At 39.9% G+C, this 24000-nt stretch overlaps 1 protein-coding gene across 13 annotated transcripts in view; it reads left to right on the top strand.

Moving 5' to 3' along the window:
- SLC12A8 (solute carrier family 12 member 8) overlaps positions 1 to 23789 on the top strand; it is a 121595-nt gene extending 97806 nt beyond the window's left edge. For 10 of the 13 annotated variants that reach the window (XM_032480844.1, XM_032480833.1, XM_032480850.1 and 7 more), the window contains 5 exons: positions 1708 to 2353; positions 12210 to 12304; positions 12854 to 12971; positions 19452 to 19512; positions 22771 to 23789. In XM_032480844.1, the coding sequence (XP_032336735.1) occupies positions 1708 to 2353; positions 12210 to 12304; positions 12854 to 12971; positions 19452 to 19512; positions 22771 to 22933 (1083 nt within the window). In that variant the 3' untranslated portion in view covers positions 22934 to 23789. Of the gene's footprint in view, positions 1 to 1707; positions 2354 to 12209; positions 12305 to 12853; positions 12972 to 19451 lie in introns of all 13 variants that reach the window. The other 3 variants (XM_032480842.1, XR_004320250.1, XM_032480836.1) reach the window with 3 other exon arrangements.
- Positions 23790 to 24000: the final 211 nt, after the last annotated feature.

The following is a 24000-nucleotide window of genomic DNA, read 5'->3' as shown; positions in this document are numbered from 1 at the left end:
TGTGACTATTTTTATCACTTGACAACCCACCCTTATCAAAGTCCTGGCCTGGACCGCTAGCATTTCCTATCGCTTATCGAAGACCCTGCTTTTAAGTTCTTGTTAGTTTATGAGGATTTACTTTATTCTTGCTAGTTTTATTGTTAGAGTATGCTAAACTGCTGTAGCAAATATACCCCCAAATGCATTTTCAAAAAGAATAAAATGTATTTTTACTTGCTTTTTTAAAAAATGTTTTTACTCTGAGGGTCTAGGAAAGGTGTTTTAGGTCAGTAAAGCCTCTGATGCTCAGAGACTCAGACCAGTGATGACTTTGCCATTTTCATCCTGAGACTTCAAAGATTACCCTCTGTTCTCACCCTCAGTAAGGGGGATACACTTGGAAGAACACACCTGGGAGGTTCACAGTCAGGTCTGGATGTGGCTAATATGCCGCCTTCCCATTCCAGATCCCTGGTGTAAAGGAGGTGGGAGCTGTGGTTAGAGCCTGTGTATGTCCTGAGGGTAAGGCTGACGATATTTGCTAAAGGATAATGAGAAGAGGCATCAAGAATTTTGCTTGACTGAGCAACTCAAAGGATGAATTTGCCATTTTCTGAGATGGTGAAGGCTACAGAAGGAGTAGATTTAACAGGTGGGAGATTGGAGGATCAGCAGTTTGGTTTTGGACATATTAGTTTTGTGATCCTATTAAACATCAACTGGAAATGTTGAGTAGACAGTTAAATATTTAGGTTTGGATTTCAGGGGAACATTTCAGGCTGGAGATTCAAATTTGGGAGTTGAAAGCATTAAGCTGGTGTTTGAAGCCATGAGCCTGATTGAGATCCTAGAAAGGGAACATGGACAGAGAAGAGAAAGGGTCCGAGGATGGATCCTGGGGTGGCTTTAAATGCAGATTTCAGAGAAGCAGAGTGGCCAGCAACAGAGACTAAGAAGGACCAGCCAATGAGGAGGGAGACAGACCAAGAGAAGAGAGGTGAAGAAAGTCCTTCAGAGATCAGGGAGTGACTAGCTGGGTCAGACGGAGTTCTTAGGTCAAGGAAGATGAGGACTCAGACGTGACTATTGCTTTTGACCCAAAGACAATGTCAGTGACTGTGATGAATGATGGTATTAGCATATGTTCTCCACCCCTGTCCTCCTGAAGGTCACGATACTCACCTCCATTAGTAACAGATGTGCATAAATTTGTGCATGTGTGTGTGTGAACATGTGCTTGTGTGCATGTTTAGTATCAGAATTCCCTCACCTCAACTACCAGTGATTCTGCTATGTCTTCCAGGGTCTGCCACTCCCCATAAGGTCATTTTCTCCATTAAAGCATGAGAAGAATCAATTCTGCACCTCTTTGATTTCCAAGGCTGGTGTTAAAACCCAGTGAAAGACAAGAGGAGAAATATTTGTGAAGTCAATGTTCCACAGTATTGCCCCATATTAATAGTTACTAATACAACTAATACCCATTAGGTGTGTTGAGAGCCTGCTGTGACCAGGGCCACGTCAAGCATCTTATGTACATTGGCTCTGATCTCACAATAGCCCCATGAGCTGGATATCATTATCCTAAGTTTACAGATGAACAGTCATTAACACACCAAAGGGCACATGGGAGAAGTGGCTGAGCCATTATGAGTTGTGTTTCTATATATCATGCGATTTTCTCCTGAAACTTCATGGTCCCATATGTTATTTTTGTTTCTGCAGAAAGGGCCAAATAAAACACCTGTAGCTGCCATCTGTCTGACCAGTTTGGTGACCATGGCCTTTGTCCTCGTGGGTCAGGTGAATGTTCTGGCCCCCATCGTTACCATCAACTTCATGCTGACATACATCGCAGTGGACTACTCTTACTTCTCCCTATCCATGGGTGCCTGCAGCCTCCCTCAGGTACCTGAGTCAGTGTCCAGGGAGGGCATGGAAGCTCTCCACTGCTCTGAGCACCTGCTCCTGGAGAGGGCTCCCAGCTATGGCTCTGAGGGCGTTGCCCGGAGCCTCACTGAAGGCACTTTGCTGGAATTCACCAAGGACATGGATCAGCTCCTCCAGTTAACCAGTAAGCTTGAGAGTAGCCAGCCCAGGGGAGGAGAGAGCCATGGCATCCCAGAGAATCAGAAGGGGAAGACAAAGAAGGCCACCAAGCAAGCCCTCCAAGATAGCTTCCTCTTGGACCTCAGGTCCCCTGCTTCCTTCCCTCCTGAAGGCTCTGACAGATGGCCCGCTGCCTCTTGGGAGGGGCAGGAGCCCTACAGGGACATGCAGGGTTCCAGAAGTGAAGGGACTTGGCCTGGGGAAGCCTGTGGAGGACAACTTTTCTCTGAGCTGAGTAACCAACCCAGGGCAAGTGGAGAAGGTGGGTGCTTTGGAATCACAGTGGGGTCTCCTAACTGGGGTGACTACTCAGTTGTCACAACTCTCTTTCAAGTCCCTAGTTAGTGCATTTTATAGCTGGGTTTAAAATCCTTGTGAGTTTTGCTTGGCATTTACTTTAAAAACGTATGGGCAGATAACAGCTGAATTTGTAATTCTACTGTTACAGATGGTTCATTTTAAACAGAAATTTCTATCTACTCCTGTTTGTTAGAGCTGGGAGCCATGGCTAATAATTGAATATTAATTTCATTTTACTCAAAAATCAGCCACCATGAATGAAACCAGTTTCTCCTTTCAAGGGAAGTGGAAATGTGTTGTGACAAATTGCCTGGCAGGAACTTCGTATGTTTTGTCTCTGGAAGATGAATCTCCCAAACCAGGCAGGAGGGGATGGAGAGACAGTGGCTAACGGAGCATAGCTTTGTTTCGCTTCCTCAAATCTGCAGACCCAGAGACACAGGGAGAGACTCTGAAAGAGAGGCTTCCAGGGCATGAGAAATTCTGAGAGAAAGCAAGAGCTTAGAATTTTGGAGAGTCTTCCATACTCCAGGTGCTTTTCATATATTATTGCATGTAATATAATAGATACTAGCATTTTCTGTTTTACAAATGAAGACCCTGAAGCCCAGTGAGGTCCCAGAGAATCCTCAGAGCTGAGACTTCGCACAGCTGGACATCACACCCAGGTCTCCCTGTATTTGAAGCCCAATACTTTCCTCTACATAATCTGCCCCTTGAGATCTGTACAGACAAGTGTGGGCAAAAAGAAGGAGACAGAGACCTAGAAGGAGATGTCCAAAAATAAATGCTTTATGTTCTCCCATACACCTGCTTTTCCTTCTTTACCTCCAAATTGGTGGGAGGTTTTTAATGGTAAGAACATTATCAAAATTTTAAAGATTATTTTATTTTTTGTCAAAGTAATAAGAGTACAGTTTAATCAGTCAAGTGGAATGAAAAGTCACATAATCAGATATAGTAGTTCCCACTCTACTATACCATCCCTTTTATCCTTCTCCAGTCCATAGTTCCACTCCAAGAAAATCCTGCTTTCAACCAAAAAATTGCTTCTTCTGTTAACCTTCATGTTACTAAGTAATATATTTGCATTGCTGCTTCTTGATATGTCAGTTTCAGATATGATCTTTTGATTTCCTACTATGATAAATGAAGAATTAACTCATTTATGCCACTGATTTCTTATCCAATGTCTTTAGTGTAATTGCATCACAGTTTTTTTAATTAACTGAATAGCTACATTTCAAATTATATCACGATTAAGTGAATATTGCTTAACTCTGAGCCATATATTATACTATGATTACATTTCCTTTTTAGTTCAACCTTTTCTATTTCCTGGGGTTAATAATAGCCTTGGTTTTTTATTTGCTTGGTTTTCTGCCCTCATTTTTCTCTAAGTGCTCTGGCAGATATGCGAACACCTCTCAATGTTATTTTCCAAATGCTCGAATTCTTCAGAAATTTATCATATTCATTTGTTTTTTCCCCTCTGTCCCATGGCTGCTATCCTGATCCACTCTAGAGCATCTGTTCTCTAGGCCTGCTATAAAGCTGTTGTCTTGGAATTCCTCTATCATACTTGTGTGTCAGGTCCAGGGAATAAGAGATTTCTTAGATGCAATATTATGATAGACTTTTTTTTTTTTTTGCCTGCTCAGCATCAAATGACTTCCCTGTGTTTTGAAGAATTTCTAAGGTTACGAGTCTTGGTGGGAGGCAAAGCAAGCCTTTCACACTGAAAACTGAAAATGTCAGATATTCAGTTTTCCAGCCCCTCCTACAACCCAACCAGAGTGCAGGCACAGGACCAAGGATCGGCTAATCAGATGAGCCCTCCATATACTTGGAACTGGGAACTGGAAACCTGAAGAAATGGAGATTTTGAAGAACTCCCTGGAAGCAGGATGGTGGCTGCAGGATGACTACATTCTTGGCTCCAGTATTTAGGGCTTTCTGGGTCAGTGGGCGGGCTGCAGTGTCTAGACCTTGGTGCCTCTAGCACTGGTGACCCCACTAGACTGCTCTGACATAAAATTTTGAGTGTTGTCCCTGGCTATGTAGCCCTGAACTTGATTCGCTAGCCTTTCCAGCTGTTCTCAGAGACTTGGAAATGTCTTTTTAGCTTGTTATATTGCTGCTTCTCATGAAACCACGTGGGGTTTTTTGCTAAAGAGGAAGGGGATATTGGGTAACAGCAATCAGTCTATGCCGCAGTTATCCTGTTCTTAATTTCCAAGAGCTCTTGGTTGTAACCTGATTTGTCCTTATCCTTTTTTAAAAAATTTGAATGTCAATTCATTCTTGTTCTATGGATACAATGCTTATCTCTCTGGTGACATTACTTATTCTCCCTTTAAAGTCTATTCTGCCCTGTGTTCTTTAGTTTCTTTTCTCTTCGGCTTGGTCTCGCTCTCTTTTATGTTGGAGACTTTACTAAAATGTCTATGGCTCTTTTGATTTTAATTTCTTTTCCTGCTTAGAAGTAAGTATTAAAAGCTGTTCAAAGACCTGCATCCTGGGCAGGGCTTATTGACTGGTGCACCTTACTGTAGAGTGATCAGGCTTCTTCACAGGAGGACCCCCAAATGGGACTAGCTGGAGGTTTTCCTCTGGGGCTCTTCAGTTCCTCCGGAGAAGAGTCCTTTAATTTCTTGGAAGGGGGTCTACCAGATGGCTGCTTGTATTCAGGAAGCCAGGTGACATAAGGGAGTTGGAGGTGTCCCACTACATAGGATATAGACTTTCACTGAATTCCCCAGTTTCTAGCTCCATTCCCCCACTCTTTTCTATGTCTAGTATCCCAAGTCCGGGCACCTCTCTGGTTTGATTTCTTCAGAGGAACCCCCCTTGGGGAGGGGTTCAGGTAAAGAGGAGTTGTTCCCTAGTTGCATGGCCAGAGGAAAGATCTTGATGTCTGTTTCGTATACAGTCTTGCAACCAGCCCCCTGCATCTTGTCACTTCTCAGGGACAGGTGCTTCCTGGTCCTGAACTTTGTGGGGTCTACTGGGGTGCTCCTGGCCTGCATCCTCTCTGTGGACCCTAGAGTTTGTCCTCCTCTGCTCTGCTGTCTGTTACCACTCCTCCATCACCTCTCCCCCTTCCAAGACTTGTTATCTTTCCTCTCATTCTCCTTGTGTTTATGAGTTTATGCCTATTTAATTCTTTTTGTGTCTTCTCAGAGGGTTTCAGCCAAGGTGTGTGGTCACTTGGCCATGTTTAATTGGTGAAGTCGTGTAATCTTAGAAATTCCAGGGCTCCTGCTGAGCCCTCCCTCTCTGGCATCCTGGCTGCCTTCACCTAGGTGCAGGTCCTCAACATCTGGCACCCAGACTCCTGTTAACCTCCACACTTGTCTCCTGCCTCCAGATTCTCCCACATTCTGTTTCTCCTTCTCACTGTCCACTGAATGATCTTTCTAAAAAAAAAAAAACCTCTCATCCTGTTTCCCTTTCTTAAAAACCTTCCTTTAGATTCCATCTTGGTGTGATCTGCAAGATTCTTAACCGTCCTGCCTTGCCTTACCTTCTTGGCCATTTTTCTCATAACAACCAACGCACATACTTGCAACTACAGCCAGACACATGCCCCAAACACATCATGTTCTTTATCCCTTCCTGCCTTGGCCCATGCTGTTTTGCCTTCTCAGGTTGCTTCACTTCCCCCTTTTCCATCTGAAAAAAGCCAATGTATTGTTTCAAATCTATCTAATTTTTCAGACCCCCTCTGAGGATTCCCTGATTTCATCTGTGGAAGCATGATGTTTGAGTCACATGAGTGGTAGAAACACTTACCATATTGTTTGATACATTTGCTTACACATTTGTCTTCAAGTCTACTCGTCTGTCTGTCTTAAGGAAAAGAAATATAAGTTTTACCCCTTTTCCCCTAGTCGGTTAGCTTTCTTTAGTCACAAATCAAGTCTTTCTACCTTGTGTTCATCACAATATTCCCACATAGTACGTGGCACTGACAAACACTCAGTAAAGGCTAATTGAATTGATGAACAATTGTACAAATATTGGCTAAAAATGTTTAAACATTGATAGGTCAAGTAGAATAGAAAGGGTTAAACTATTATTAGAACCCCATGTGTGACGAACCAGATGCCATAAAATAGTAAGAATCAAAGCACTATTGAATAAATAATATTGAGAGCAAATGGATCAAAAAAATTAACTCAGGGCTATATTTGATACCTTATATAGCCACACAGTCCTTATTTATACCAGCTGCACAAGAGAGATATTTCTGACTATTGAAGACATCATCAAAGACAAAAAGGATCTGATTAAGCAGAAATAAAAAACATTTGCACAACACAGTGTCACAGAAGGAAACAATGATTCTGACAGACACAACTGATAAAAGCGTACCTTCCAAAGCATATTATTTTTAAAAACAGGAAGATCAAAATCCAGATTCAACAGAAGAGAGTTCAGAGGAGATGAGCCCTCAGTTTACATGGGAAAGACCAATGCCCAGACTCATTTGTTGTCCATTCAATGAACTAACTTTCATGGTTGAGTGTTGAATGTTGTTAGTAGCTAAAAATAGGCAGCATTTATTGAGCTTGTCCGTTGTGCCTGGCATGGAAGATAATCACTTAACACAGATTATCTCAGCTCAGCTCAGCTCCGATTTAGGCAGTGTTGGTACCTTTTTACAGATGACAGAAGGGAGGCTTGGGGAAGTTAAACACTTGCTCCATTTGACCCCAGGTCGGTCTCACTTTATAACGTGTGGTCTTAACCCCTACACAATGTGTGTGCTGCCTGGTGGTCAGTATCTTTTATGAAGTAGGCCACAGTGTTGATTAAATGAACCTAAATTAAACCACTGTTAAGATGTCATTGCATATCTGTTAAGCTATCAAAGATTTAAAAAACAGTAGGTCGGTGGTTATCAGCTATAGGTACACATTGCTGGAAGCAATGTCAATGGATTCATTCCTTTTGGACCTGTTGATTAAATTTGGGAGGTTTTCTTCAGAAACCAGCAGTTTTGCTGCCACAGGGAACAAAGTTGTGGGCCGGGTCTTTAGAAGCTCAGTGTGGTGAGCTCAGTAGAAAATGGGATGGGAAAAGCCTCAGCTTTGCTAGCCAGAGGTAGCAGACCCAGCGAGGGTGAGCAGTGGAGCAGCCAGAAATTTAACAGGAAAATCCTAGAAGTGAGAGTGCCGTAGAAAGACCACAGGTCCCCACACACCCCTGCCTGGGGACCTACGAGAGAGAATGCCGATAGTCAGAGCCAGCGGAGACTGGAGACTGGCTGCAGCTGCCCTGTGCTCCCCGACCCGCACACAGATCCACAGGCAGAAGGTGGAGGCCTCCTGGGCCTGGCGGACGGGGCAGCTCCACGCTGGTAAGAACTGGGGTGGGGTTGGGGGCAGCCCGGAAGGAAAGCCGTAGACTCTCCCGCTCTTCCCCTCAACTCCAGCGTTTTTTTAAAAATAAACACTTCTTATTTAGTTGTCCCCATTTGGTAAATTTCTAGAGCCCTGAGTGATTGTTTCTGATGATTTTGCCTAATTGTGTACTTATCTCTTATGGAGAGGATTTTTGACTTCTTCACATGGCCATAGCTCAAAGTTTCTCTGGTTCAGTGTTTCTGGAGAATCATCTTGTAAGATGTAACAAGAGATATAAAACTGTTTAATTACTCTGACGTAGTAAATCTATTGCGGGGGATTGTATTTCAAGGAAACAACCCCACATCAAACAACAAACCATAAAATCTTTCCAGGATCATCATAGCTGCATTGTTAGTGCTAATGACAAACTAGAAATAACTTAAATGTGCAGCATTTAGAAAATGGTTAAAAGAATTTGTAGAGCCAACTTGATAAAATACCACATGGACTTGAAACACCATCCTTTGTGGACCATACCAATGCACATGCTCAGTTTGTACATGCCAGCAAGAACTGTGTGTTCATTTATTCTGATGAAGTTATGGAGTGCATTTGCAGAGCTGATTTAATATCTTTTTTTACTGAAGTACAGTTGATTTACAATGTTGTGTTAGTTTCTGGTATACAGCATAGTGCTTCAGTTATGCATATATATATTATTTTTCACATTCTATTTCATTATAGGTTATTACAAGATACTGAATATAGTTCCCTGTGCTATACAGTAGGAGCTTGTATCTGCAAATCCCAAACTGCCAATTTATTCCTCTATACCCTGTTTTACCCCTGGTAACTATAAGTTTGTCTTCTATGTCTGTGAGTCTGTTTCTGTTTTGTAAGTAAGTTCACTTGTGTCTTTTTCTTTTGGATTCAACATATAAGTGGTATCATATGATATTTGCCTTTCGCTGTCTGACTTACTTCACTTAGTATGATAATCTCTAGGTCCATCCATGTTGCTACAGATGGCATTATTTCACTCTTTTCTATGGCTGAGTAGTATTCCATTGCATATATATTATATGTACATATAATACGTGTGTGTGTGTGTGTGTGTGTATATATATATACAGAGTTGGTTTAATATTGATTTTAAGTAATTTCCAAAAAATTATTTAAATTCATGATTTTAAAAACTAACATAATTGTTTTCCCCCTTCTTACTTAGTCTTTATATCTGCATGGGTGAACATAGAACTTGTTAGACATGGTGCTAGATTTTAAAAGATAATTTAATGTTATGCATTATGTTTATTATTATATTTAATATTTTTAACATGCCTGATGCATAGTTCTGTTTACCTTTTCGGTTGTTTTATGACTAAGGCTTGATAAAGTTGCCTTCCTAGTTATTATTCTAGTATTTCTAACATGAGAAAATGTCGCCTCACACCATTAGTCCATAAGACTTGTTTCTCCCAGCATAATCCCTGAAAAGAGAAAACAAAAAGTTCCTTCAGTCATTCTGGAAGGGTTTTGAAACTCTAGCTGTTTAGGATTCTGAATAATTGTCTGCCTGTGTTGTCATCCCTATTCAAAGTCACTGAGCATCCCTGCCTGAATACTCCCTCACATTGCTGACATATAAAACTTCACTGTCCTTGCTTCGAGGACACACCCCTTCTTATGACTTTCCCTGGAGTTCCTCAGAAAACACACACACACACACACACACACACACACACACACACACACACACCTCCCTTGGGTACAGTGTAATTGAGGTTGTACAAGATCAAGATCAAATATGAAAGAGTGAGCTTAACATTTTGCAAATCTCAGAGAGGCAAAAATCTAAGTCCTTCACCAATAGTGTTCCTTCTTAATAACCACAGGGGCAACTGTACTTCACTAAGCCTGTGATTGAAAAAATGAATCATGCATTGGGCGTGTTGAAAGTATGCAGTTTAATCAATGACAATCATAGTAGTATTTCTTCTTTTTAAAAAAATTAATAGAGTCATCAATTCAAATCAGTCATAAATCTTGGCAGAGTTTATTTTAATCCATTATCAGTAAGGAGACATTTATTGAGCACTTCCTATACACAAACTCCTACATGCCTAGATTTAGCTTTTAGAGATACAGAAGACAGTCCTTGCTGTCAAGCTATGAGAGTATAAAATATAAGTATGATAGTTGGAAGCCCATGTTGAAGGCAGACAGATGTTGAGAAGATGAAGACTTCCTGGGGGTCTAAGATGGTTTGTCCTTCACTTAACCTCATGTGTGGGATACTCACTACATTCCAAGCACTGTTCTGGGTGCTGGGGTTGGGAGACATGCTGAATAGACATAGAAAGTTTCTGCTGTCATTGAGCTTGCTTTCTAGTAGGGAAGGCACATAATGAACAAGCAAATACAGTGGGAGGCTCTCCTCTTCATGCATTGATTCAGGGACTCAGGCACTTTCCATTTTTATGACTTCACCATCCCCTAGGTCCTTGTCATGTGCAGAGTCAAGACTGAATTGCCGTGTTCAGATTTGGGGCACAGGGAAGAGGCACACCTACTCTCTCAAAGACTTTGGGGCAGAAGTGGCATTCACCACTTCTGCTCAAGTTCCATTGGCGAGAACTTAGTAACATGACCTCTCTAACTGCAAGAGATCCTGGGAGATGTACTCTAACTGGGGTCTCTACTGCAGGAGTGCACTACAGTAAATCAGTGGCTAGGACTAGGAATGGGAGCAATGGAGGTGGTAAAGCATGGTCATATTCTGAATATTTTTTGATGGTAGAATCAACAGGATTTGCTGATGGAATAGCTGTAGGTATGAGAACAAGAGAGGAGTCAAGGATGAATCTTAGATATTTGAGTGAATGCTGGTATCATTTACTCAGTTGAAGAAGACTTGGGAAGAATAGATTTCTGCTTTAGTCATGTTAACGTTTGAGGTGTTTAACAGCCATGTGAGGGATGATATTGAGAAGACAACTAGATACACAAAACTTTAGTTCAAGGGAGAGGTTGGAGATGATATTAACTTGGAATTTTTTTTGTTTTAACTCAGCCAGTCAAAGGCCAGTTGTGATCTGGTCTTTATTTTATTTTATTTTTTAAACTTTTTTTTATTGAGTTACAGTGATTTTATAATGTTGTGTCAAATTCCAGTGTAGAGCACAATTTTTCAGTTATTCATAAACATATATATATTCATTGTCATGGAATTATTAATATATGGATAGTATTTAAAGTCATGGGACTTGCAGAGATCTTCTAGGAGTGAGTATATGCAGAATAAAGAAGAGAGCTGAGGACTGAATGAATGCTGGGATAGTCTAATATTTTAGAGTTGAAAAGAGGAGGTGAGTCAGCAAAGGAGACTGAGAAGAAGTGGGCATTGAGATAGGAGGAAAACTGGGAGAGTGAGGCATCCTAGAAACCAAGAAAAGAATGTGTTTCAATAAGAAGGAAGTCATCACCTGTGTCAGATGCTATCTGAAAGGTCAAGTAGGATGAGGACTGGGAGTCGACCATTGAGTTGGAAAACATTCAAGTCATTGACAACCTTAGGAAGAATAGTCTAAGTGGAATGGTGTATACAATCCTACGAGTGGGTTGAGGAAACAACAGGAGGTAGAAACCATATGGATAATTCTTTTGACATGTTTTGCTGTAAGGGAGACAAAGAAATAGGACAGTAGCTAGAGGGTGACCAGGATGTATTTGTTTAGTTGGGAGAAATTACGCTGTATTTGTATTTGATAGAGATGATTTAGTAGAGGATGGAAAAACTGATGACAAAAAAAGCACACTCCTGAAGCAGGGCACAAATGGAGAGATGGGCCTTAGGTTGGAGCTGGGACTGTTTGTCCACTCTAAAAATGAAAAGGCAGATGAGAGGGTGCAGATGCCAAGTGGGTTGGTAGATTTGGTGATGAGAAAATATTAAAGCTTCTTTTGAGAGGAGAGTTTGTAAATTTGTTATATCAGAGAGTAAGAGAATGAGTTGACTAGGTTTAAGACTGCTGAGTAATGCTGAAATGTAGAAGCAGATGATAAACACAATATTCTTGGACCATGGAATCTAAGCTAGATAAGAAGGTGGTGAAAAGAGAAGGTAGATGATAGAAAGTAAAAAACATACTAGGGAAAGTTGACTGAAAGTTCCTCTGCAGGCTATAAATAGTTGGGGTGGGAGACAGCAGAGCAAATGAGAAAAAAAGGAGGTGACAGGCTGAGAGTAGATTGATTGGAATCATAATTTAGGAAGTGAAAGCTTCCTGGTAAAGACAAGCCTCAAGTGTGGCCAAGGGATTTAGTTGTTGGGGAGAGTGGAAGTTGTCTTTTAGGCTGAGTTACAAAATTAGAGAAGAGGAACCCAGAGGTATTCGCTAATGAAAATACTAGAGGGTTTGATAACAAATTAATAACCAAGGATTTGGCTCATTTATTTTTTAGATTTCTTCCCAAAGTCTGGGCTCCAGGAAAAAGATATCCAGAGACCAACTTCTTTCTACAGCCGCATATGCAACCCCTGGGTCTCCCTGTTGGGGGTGAGTAGCTTCATTTTGATCTCAATTGTCCTTGAGATGTAATTCAGGTGGAGCTGTGTCATTTTGCAGTGGAGGGTAAGGGAGGAAAGAGGGGAGTCTTCATTAGGAGCAATGTGATTTAATTGCCTATTATATTAGAATTTAGATGAGGCTACATATGGCAAGATTACATTTAATGAACCACTTATTTTAATCAGTGGTTTACTTTTTAAATAATTAATCATCTCCAATAACCTCTGGGTCACCAAATTTCTAGGTACATCAAATTAACACAGTTTCACTCTAATTTGTTTCTTCTGGAAAGGAGTAGGACAAGGAGCTAGAATGGAATATTGATTGATTGTTGATTAGAGGGTACTTTCAGGAGGATGTCTTCTCAAATATCTGTTTGAGAGATTTTTTGAATTATGAGTGAACTTCAATTATTCAGACTTTTATAGTGATCAGAGGTTGGTGATATGGACTGTTGTTTCTTAAGGGCCTAGCCTTATGCTTGCTTAGCATGAAATAAACCATTAGTAAACTATCCTTCCTACTCTGTTTCCACAGGCTTTTGGGTCCCTTCTCATCATGTTTGTGATCCAGTGGGTCTATACCCTGGTTAACATAGGTGTTGCTGCCATTGTGTATTTCTACATTGGTCGGACCAGTCCAGGGCTTCACCTGGGTAAGCAACAGAGCCGTATTGCCACCACTTCTTGTCTTCTTTTTTAGCATTTACTGAAAAAATGTGTTTTGAAAACCTATTAAATGCCAGCACTGTCTCAAATACGAATCCCATTTTCAAGGAGCTGACAGTCTAGGAGAAAAAATATGGCATTTACATAAATAGGTGACAAATGAAAAATAATAATAACTTGTGAGGTTTATAAGACATGTAGAAGTAAAATGGATGACAACAATAGCATAAGGGCCAGGAGGGAAGAAATGGGAATATACTATTGGAAGGTTCTTATACTATAAGTGAAGTACGAAAATACCACTTAAAGGCAGACTGTGAGGAGTTAAAAATGTGTACTACAAACCCTAAAGCAACTACTAAAATACGGGCATACCTTGGAAATACTGAGTTCAGTTTCTGCCCTAAGATGAATACTGCAATAAAGCGAGTCACACAAATTTTTTTGTTTCCTAGTGCATATAAAAGTTATGTTTACACTATACTGTAGTCTATTAAGTGTGCAATAGCATTATGTCTAAAAAAAGTACATACTTTAATAATAAAGTACATAATTTTAAAGTACTTTATTATTAAAAAAATGCTAACCATCATCTGAACCTTCACCAAATTGTAGTATTAACATTAAAGATCACTGATCACAGGTCATCGTAACAAATATTATAATAATGGAAAACTTTGAAATATTAAAAGAATTACCAAAATATGACACAGAGAAACAAAGTGAGCAAATGCTGTTGGGAAATGGTGCTGATCGATTTGCTTGATGCAGGATTGCCACAAACCTTCAACTTGTAAAAGATGCAATACTGAGGAGCACAATAAAGCAATGTACAGTAAAATGAGGTATACCTGTAAAACCACGAAGAGTTACAATAAGCCAATAAAGGGGATAAAACTGAATTTAAAATACTCAAATAAAAATAAAGCAGAAAAAGATAATAAAGGACATATGGGCAAACCAAAAATAAATAACGAGGTAGTTTATATAAACCTGGCCATATCAATAATCACATTAAATATAAATAGTCTAAACAGTCCCAATTAAATAGTCTAAACACTGAGACTGTCAGACTGAAAGGATATAAAGCCTGATCCTACTATATGCTGTCTACAAGAAGCTTACTTTAAATATAAGTTAAAAGTAAAAAGATGGAAAAGATATATCATGATAAGATAAATCAAACAAAGCTGGAGTGACTATATTAAAACCAGACAAAGTAGATTTCAAAGAAAAGAATATTACCAGGGATAAAGAGGATAATTTCATAAAGATAAAGGGCAAATTAATCAAGAGGGCATAATAAATCATAACTTTTATGCACTTGAAAGCAGAACTTTGAAATATATAAAGTAAAACCTTGATAGAACTGGAACAATAGGTAGAAAAGTTCTCAATTGTAGTCAGAGATTTCGGCACCTCACTCTCAATAACTGATAAAACAAATAGGCAAAAAAATCAGTAGGGCTTTAGAAGACTTGAGTAACATTATCAACAAACCTAGTCAAACTGATATGTATAGAACATTCCACCTAACAACAGAAGAATATATATCCTTTCCAAGTGTACATGAAACATTTACCAGGATAAACCATATTCTAGAACATTTCTCAAAGGTCTCAGTAAATTTAAAGGCATTAAAGTCAATTCAAGAACAAAGGGGAAGTAAAATAGAAATAAATACCAGAAAGATATCTGGAAAATCCCCAAATGTTTAGAAACTAAAGAACCCTAAATAACACTAAATGACTAAGAACACTAAATAAACTGAAGACTAAATAACTCTTGGTTCATAGAAGAGATAGTGAAATTAAAAAGTATTTTGAACTGAATGAAAATGAAAATTATACTTAACAAAATTGTGAGATGCAGCTACTTTTATTAGAGAAGCATCAAATGCTTCTATTAGAGAAGAAAAAAGATCTCAAATCAATGATTCAAATTTTCAACTTCAAAAACTAGAGAAAGAACAAATTAAACCCAAATAAGCAGAAACAAAGAAACAATAAAGATTAAAGTAGAAATCAATAAAATATAAAACAGGAAAAATACAGAATGCCAGTGAAACAAAAAGCTGGTTATATGAGATCAATAAAATTCACAGACCTCTACCAGACTGATCAGAATAAAAGGAGAGGAAACACAAATGACCAATACCAGAAGTGAGAGAGATGACATTACTAGAGAGTCTACAGATATGAAAAGGGAAATAAAGAAATATTATGGAGGTGGAGGATATAGCTCAGTGGTAGAGTGTGTGCTTAGCATGCATGAGGTCCTGGGTTCAATCCCCAGTACTTCCGTCAAAATCAATCAATCAATCAATCAAATTACCTACCCCAAAACAAAACAAATAAATAAAAACAAAAATATATTTAAAAAAGAAATATTATAAACAGCTTTATGCCAATAAATTTGACAACTTCAGTGAATTGGACACATTCCTTGAAAGATACAAACTATCAAAGCTCACTCTAGAAGACATATAGGGCTATTTATATCATCTATTAAAGGAATTAAACTTGTCATTAAAAATTTTCCCATAAAGAAAACCCTAGGCCCACTCAGATGGCTTCACTACTGAAACCTATCAAATATTTAAGGAAGAAAGAATATCAGTTCTATACAAGTGCTTCACAAAATATCCCTTATGAACATAGATGTAAAAATTCTTAACAAAATGTTAACAAATTGAATACAAAATAATACAAAAAGCATAATAATACATCATAATCAAGTGGGTTTATCCCAGGAATTCAAAGTTGGTTTAACATTCTTAATCAATCAATGTAATTCACCATATTTACAGGCTAGAAGAGGAAAACTTCAAAATATTTCTGAGAGGAAATTGAAGAAATAAATGAATATATATACTATATTCATGAATTGAAAGATTCAATATCTTTAAGATGTCACTTCTCCTCAGAGCTTTCTATGGAGTAGATACAATCCCCAGCAAAATCACAGCTGCCTTTTTTGTAGAAATTAGAAAGCAGACCCTAAAATATTTATATGGAAATTCAAAGGACCTAGAATAGCACAATCTACTTTGTAAAAGAAAACCAAAGTTGGAGGACTAAGATTACCTGATTTCAAAACTAATTATAAAGCAAAAGTAATCAAGACAGCATGGTATTGGAAACAAGATATACAAATAAATCAATGGACAGAGTAGAGAGTCCAGAAATTGCAAAGGCAATGCAGTGGAGGAAAAAAATAATCTTTTCAGCAGATGGTGCTGGAATAGTTGGAAATCTACAAGCAAAAGACAAACTTTGATCCATAAATTATACAATGTAAAAATAGCTCCAAATGGATCCTAGAAAATACGGGAAAAAAACATTTTGACTGTGAGTGAGGCAAAGATTTCTTAGATACAACATCAAAAGTAGGAAAAAATTTGATAAATGGACTGCATCACAATTAAGGTTTTTGATCTCCCAAACACACTTAAGGAAGGCAAAGGCAAGCCATAGACTCTGAGAAAATATTAGTGAATTGTAAGTATCTAGAATATATAAAAACTCTCAAAACTCAATAATAAGAAAACAACAAAAAATTCAAAATGGGCATAAGTTTTAAATGGATTTCAGCAGAGAACATATATGGATAACAAATAGGCACATGAAAAAATGCTCAATGTGATTAGTCATTAAGAAATGCAAATTAAAACCACAATATAATATTACTACACATCTGTTAGAGTGATTAAAATGAAAAATACTGATCATGCCAAGTGCTGACAAGGATGTGGAGCAGCTAGAACTATCATGTACAGCTGGTGAGATTGTGAAAATAGTACTATCACTTGGTGAAACAGTTGGGCAGTCTATTAAAAAGTTAAACTTATACCTTCTGTATGAACTAGCCACTGTACTCTTAGGTATCTATCCAAGAGAATTGAAAGCATATGGTCATACAAAAATGTGTACATGAATATTCATAGCAGCTTTATTTGCAATAGTCAAAAACTGGAAACAATCCAAATGTCCATCAACAGGTGACTCTAAAAATAAATTATACTATAGCCATACAATGGAATACTATTTAGCAATGAAAAGAATGGACTATTGATACACACAATAACATGGATGAATCTCAAAACAACTATGCTGAGTGAAAGAAACCAGATTTAAAGTACATAATGTAATATTTTATGCATATACATGTACAGTTAGTAAAAATGCAAACTAATCTATAATGACATCATTACCAGCAGTTGCCTTTGGATGAGGGTGGGTGTGTGGATGCATGGAAGGGAGGTCTTATGAAGTGGCTTGAAACAGCTTTTGGAGGTGGTGGATACGTTCATGATCTTGCTTGTAGTGATGGTTTTACAACGTATACGTATGTCAACACTCACCATTGTACACTTTAAATGCATGTTGCTTGTTCCAAAAATGTACCTGGGACTTGTATTAATCAGATATTGTAAGACACACAGGCACAGACATGACTGTCATGAAGATGGAAGTCTACACTCACAGAGCCCTAGGAACAGGAGGCATGCATACCATGCAGAGCCACGTGGGGGAGGACCAAGGTTGCTCAGGAGGCAGAAAAGGAAGAGGGGAGAGCATGGCCCAGAGCCTTTATTAGGGTTTTAATGGGAAGCAATGGGCAAGGCCTGTAGGCAGCTGAGTAAGTTTAGGATTGGATTGTTAGAGTAATTTCAGGGGGCTCTAGGTTATAGGGGTGGTCTCTGTTGTACTAGTTGTCTTGTATTTAGCCCTGGGATGATTTAAGGCAGGGGAATATTGGCTTGATGTATCAGTTTGATGAAGGGGACGGTTGTGAGTGTGAGCCTGGATCGGTTGGTTTGTTTATTAAGGGTGTGCTCATACGGGAGTTGTTTGCCATCTCTAGTAATTAACACCTCTAGGATCAAGACCCCAAATGCCAGAGCATCAGGAATAAAGAAAGGAAGGACATATTATTAATACTCTGTTTATTGCAGGCCAGTTATTCCTCAATAATAAGCCTGTTAAAAAAAATACATTTGAGAGCCCTTGTCACCAAAATTCTGCAATGCCCCAATTTAAACTAAAGCAGTTACATAGTTTCAAGTCCTAACTAAATCAGATGTACTATAACAATCCAGGAAAACTGGAAAAAAAAATCTTCTGAATTAGAGTAGTCTGAAGTATATTTTTGAAAGAAGTGCACTTCAAACACTTAAATCACATGCACATGAAAAATAATGCTTTACAAAGTCATGCTAAGAAGGGTCCTTATATCAGCTAATTTAATGGATAGAATATAGTTTAATTAGCATAGTGATTGTATCAGTGATTTCTTCTGAAATTTCTTAGAAGTTAGTTTGATCTTAAGAAATTTAAATATTTCTCAGAAATCTATTCACAGGCAAGTATGACATCAAATTTCAGGCCAATTTTTTCATCTAAAATTTAGCCAATTTAGAATCTAAATGATGACAAATAAGTAGGACCAGTTAATAAAATGTTTATGTTTAGTTTCTTCCTTCAGACAATGTCAAAATATTTTAGGAGAATTCTCTTTCCAATTGCAGATATTAATGCAAATCTAAAATTTATCCTCCCTTTAACCGTAAGGACCCTAAATGAGACTGTAAATACATGTTATCAGCTGCATACCGTTGACATTAACCCAGATTCTAACATAAGCCTCTTAAAATAAGGCTCACTTCCTGGTCATATATTGAACATGATCTAATTAACCAATTTTCAACCAGCCATTTATATATAAATATATTATCTGGTGGAGCATGTACATATAAGTGAGTACAAGGAAGCATTTTATAAGACTGCATTTGATTTAATTTCCTAAAGTTATATATAATTCATTATGTGAGATTTTAAAAACCCATACCAAAAGAGAAAAGTTTTTTTTTTTAAAAAAGTTGATAAACCCTATTCTAATCAGGGTGTCTGACGTCAGGATATTTGGTCAGCATCAACAACAATCTCACTTCAGATGTCAGTTCTAGCATTTCTACACGCTGAGCTATTTGATTCACTTAACATGTGTAGGAAATTTCATAAGTGCCTGATCCTATGGGTGTCGTATTGTGAGTGTTACCGATGAAAAAAAATGCATTTCCTGTCCTCGAAGAGAATATGGTCTAGCAGGGGACTTTATAGTATGTATTTGACACAAATCAGCTTGAATCTAAGGAAAAAAGATTATCAAAATTGGAACAAAGAAAAGAAAAGGAAAGAAAAATTCCTAAGACTGAAGTGAACAGGTCCTCTGCTTTTTTCTCTACAAAACATTTCTGGAGTTCAGAAATAAATTTTGGGAAACTATGTTATGGGTACGAAGTCCTTAGCAGGTTGATGTCAGAGAGCATTACAATGAATATTGTTTGGTTAGTTAGACTGAAGAAGTAAAAAAAAAATGTTTGTGCCATTCTGTGTGTGTGTCAGGGGATTCTAGATGCATACGTAGATCCTTCATAAATATTTATGTATATGTCTTCCCTGCAGGTTTAGCCTCCAACTTCAGCCTTTTCAGATGGATGAAGTCTCTTCTGATCCCCTCTTGCAGGTCTGTGCCATTCTGGGGCCAGGACCAGGGCAGATGCGTGTCCCGGGGCCCTGGAAGGTGCTAAGGGTGTCTCGTTCCTAGCTGGGCTTGGGTGAATTGTGGCGTGAACACCTGACCATTGAGAACCTCCAGGACACTCAGTCTGCTCCCCACTGCTCTCCACCACCTAGGCCCCTGTCCTCAGCCCATCAGAAGCTTCCTCTGGCCCATGTCCTTCTCCCTTCTTATCCTCAGGAATCATGAACAGAGGCTTTATTTAGCATCTGACTGCTGAGTGGTATAAGTCAAGAGAGCTACCCTCGGTGAGTTCACAGTCAAAGACATACTAGCATGAATACTTACTTATACCTAAGATCAGGGCCAGAGAACTCCCATCCTCCTTCTCAGCTCAGACGTAGTCAACATGCCTGTACTGGGGAGAGTGCCGAGGCCAAGTACAGTAACAGCATAGCGATCCTGGAGGAGTTCCGAGGGACCCCTATGTTCAAATACCCAAGAAAAGGGAAGAACCAACAACCCTCCTGAGAAACAGGAGAAGGCCTCACTGCCAATGCTTCCTCACCTTTGAAGGCCTCATGACTCTGAAAAATTACTTCCCTCCCCTTTTAGTATCAGTGAGGAGCCAAAGCTGCAGGCTGGGAAAACCCAGGCAGAACCCAACCAAGTGTTTATTTGGTTTCATTTTGTTGGTTTGGTTTTGAAACGCTAGATATCTGGGTTGTACTTGCCAGTATTTCCACCTTCCATGCCTAGGCATTGCTAATGGGTTTTGGGACCCTTTCCCATTGATCCCTGATGTAAGTTCAGAACTTTTACCCATTGTTTTTATTGTGGTAAAATACACATACCACAAAATTGATCATCTTCACCATTTTAAAGTGGACAGTTCAGTGGTGTTAAGTACATCCATCCTGTAGTGCCACCATCACCACCGCGCAGCTCCAGAACGCTTCATCCTGCAAAATGGAAACTCTATACCCGTTGAGGAGTAACTCCCCATTCTTCCTTCCCAAGAATCCTTTTTAAGACAGTTCTTTATAAGCACTGCCAGTTGGTTCAAACTGGCACTAGAAATGAAGTCTCGATGCCAGAGCCTAGAATGATGAAGGAAGGGGAAGGGGGGCTGTGGAAAGCAACAAGGAGAGGGCTGGTGGAGAGGTGGTATACAGAGGGGTTCCTGGCCCTCTGCTTGGAAGCTGAGCTAACCGTCCTGTGTGGAGTGGTAGGAGGGGCGGGTCACCTCTCTGCCTCTCTTCTAGGCTGAGGGACCAGGTCGGGTGACTCAGGTCACAACACATCTGCACCCACCGCTTCCCCCAGCCTCCTGGTCTGAGGGAGTGGAGTTTCACGGGAAGTAGATTCTGTGTGGAAGCTGCCTGCCGATGCTGGGCTGCAGGTGGTGTGTGATTGAGACTATTTGGTCTTACCCAACTTACACGAATATTTTTAGGCATCTCTGCTTTTAAAGCCCACAAAGGGCCATGGGAGGCCGCTACTCCTTGTCTTGCACTCTGAATTTCACCTCTGAGGGCACCATAGTGCTATGCAGAAAGAAGAATGTATTGGGACGAGATTGTTCTTAGACCAGAACAGTGCTTTGGTTGGGAAAGAGCCTGGTCCACACTGTTCACGGCTCTGTGGGCTTGCGGAGGGGCGGTGGGGACCTCAGCTGAGACTCAGCATCAAACGTGCCGCCTCACCGTGGCTACCAAGCCACATTTTGTGGCGGTTATTCAGTGAAAGGACCAGGAAGTGGTGATCCATTTAAAACCAGAAATGGGTAGCCATGTTTTCTATTTTGTCATCTTGAATTTTTTCCACAACTAGAGCTCCACATGCTCTTCAAAACCAAAGGACAATAATATGGTAGGGTGTTTGGGGCAAAGAAATTTGGCTATGTTACCTCCTCTGTTACACCTGCAGTTCCCAGAATCATGTGAAATTAAGCCTGACCATAAGAAGGCTTTCTTTCCTGAAGTCCTAGCAACTGCCCAGGTGAGAATTCCTAGGCCATTCTAGACTAATAAGTGAAGTGTATTATATCCCTGAACTCGGAAGAATACAATGGTTTTACCTTGGGAAAAAAAAATATTGGTGAGAAAATAATTCATTGGCAAAAACACACGTTGGCTGGGATGGCATTTCTGTCACTTCCTAACCTTACTTCTTGAAGATTCAACTTTACAAAAGTTAATTCATGTCTCAGAAAACCTCAGCTCATCTAACTTAGATGTGCTGTCATCAAGTACTGCAAAGCCTCAGTCCTGTGATCTGCTCCTGTAACAGCACTTTTTTTTTTTTTTTGGTCAGTTGAAGCTTTCTGCTTGAATTCCATAGATTCATACCAAGTTTTCTACGGCTTTTTACCACTATCAAATATATTCCTCATCTAAACAATAGAACGTTACTCCTCATAAAGTAGATGGTTCTTTTAAGGTAAAATTTTAAGAGGAAATCTGTGCCTAAGGTGTGATTTCAGGACCTGATGTAGACTGTGGGAACTAGAAGGGACCTGGGGAAATGAGAAAACAGAGGAACAAGGAGGCGAAGAGGTTCCCCCCGCCCCCGAGGCCACCAGGCTGACTGGCGGCGAAGCTGTGACTGTCTGTCTTCTGTGGATACACTGCTGGCTGGGCTGACCTTTCCTTACTCCCTCTGCTGCCAGCACTTTCCCTCACGTATCCCTAACATTTTTCTTTACCAGTTGATTCCGACGCCAACGCTATGTAAACACTTCAGTGACAATAGAATCCAAATCAGAACTTGCTCGTTGTCTTCAAGCCAACTTGGTGCCAAAAGCCTTTGCACTTGATCTCATAGCTGCTTGCTCTGTAAACCTTAGCTCTGGAGATCGATCCTCATTCAACTTTCTTTCCAGTGAGCCAAAGGGAAGGTTTCTCTTTCTCTTCCATTTTCCAGCCTCTCCATTCCATTATTTCATTTGACAAGAAGATCCAAGTAAAGCTATAGAGCCCCGACACGACAGCATTTGGAAGGTTATTTTTGCACTGTTTTATACCTTTCTACTAACAGAAGGTAAATGTCACACTCCCTCTTTGTTTGATTCTTATTTCTCATACTTTGGGTTCATTAAGTGTCTTCCATATAGCTTTCAGCAGTTATGGTGTTTAAATGCACATTAAGTAATAAGCACAATGACCTTCCGCGAATAATTTCTCCGTCCCAGAGGAGACTTACTGCCACTGTTGAGCACATGGTCTTTCCTTCTGACCATCCTCCGTGTTTCTCTCACCAAAGGACCTTGCGATCCCCACAAGAGCAGATAGTTTTGGCACCATCCCTGGCTAGGGTTGACATGGAGATGACTCAGCTCACCCTGGAGAACACAGACTTCGCCACCCGGGATCGCTACCACCACTCCTCCTTTGTGAGTCGGGAACAGCTGATGCCGCGGTACTAGAGTACTGAGTCCTCCTGGGACCCTCCCCTCCTGGAGCTGTCCAGGGCACAGTGGACTCCAACCCAAGAACCTCTGTGGAGCTGGTTCTCCTGGTAAGATACTCAAAGATCTGTCCTCTCACTGCCATTCTGGACGATGGAAATATGGATTCTGGTTGGGAGCATCACGTCTAACCAGAGTACCCACTGCAATGGCAGTGGCGCCTGAAACATGTGTCTGATCTTAAGAGCTCCCTGTGGACACCAAGACTTGCAGGTGTGGAGAACCAGACCAGATTGCTTGTTCTGAGGGCCACAATAAATGGTTATTTTAAGTGTTATTTTATTATTTATTCTTTGAGTAAATAATAGGCTTGCATAGTTCCAAACACCAAAGAATAGTCATATATATAGTGAAAAGTCTTCCTTCCATCCTTGTTCCCCACCTGTCCAGTTCCCATCCCCTGCCCCAGAGATAACCACCGTTCTTAGAAATATTCCTTGCATTTCTTTATGAATATACAAGCAAAAAGGAATGTAGATTTTTATGACCCCCTTTCATACACAAAAGGTAGCATATGACAACATGTGTTCTCCACCTTGCTTTTCCCCTTAACCGTCTATCGTGGAGACATTTCCATATCAATACACACGCAGTCTCCTCATTATTTTTCATTGTCTGAATGTGCTATAATTTATTTCAGCAGTTCTGCAATAATGGCATTTGGATCGTTTCCAGTCTTTTGCTATTACAATCAGTTGTGCAGTGAATAATCGTGTTCATATGTACAAACATAAGGAATATCTGTAGGATAAACTCCCAAAAGTGGAATTGCAAGATCAAAGGGCACACGCATTTGTAAGCTATTATTGTTTCGTCAAGGTCTTTTTGATTAAAAAGTTAAATTACCATGAATTACTTAATGCTGACTCATGTTCTCCAAACCATGTGTGGTGCCCTGCGCTCTGGACACCTTTGCAGCCGTTTTGCAGAATGAACACATGAGGGGACAGGACTATTTTGGTTCTTCTATAAGCTCAGCGTGGCCATCATCACAGGCATCCAGTCTGGGGGCCATGGCAGTGGCC

This window comes from Camelus ferus, chromosome 1 (genome assembly GCF_009834535.1).
Source record: "Camelus ferus isolate YT-003-E chromosome 1, BCGSAC_Cfer_1.0, whole genome shotgun sequence".
Lineage (NCBI taxonomy): Eukaryota > Metazoa > Chordata > Mammalia > Artiodactyla > Camelidae > Camelus > Camelus ferus.
The sequence above is the reverse complement of the archived record's forward strand: the minus strand, read 5'-3'. Positions and strand labels throughout refer to the sequence as shown.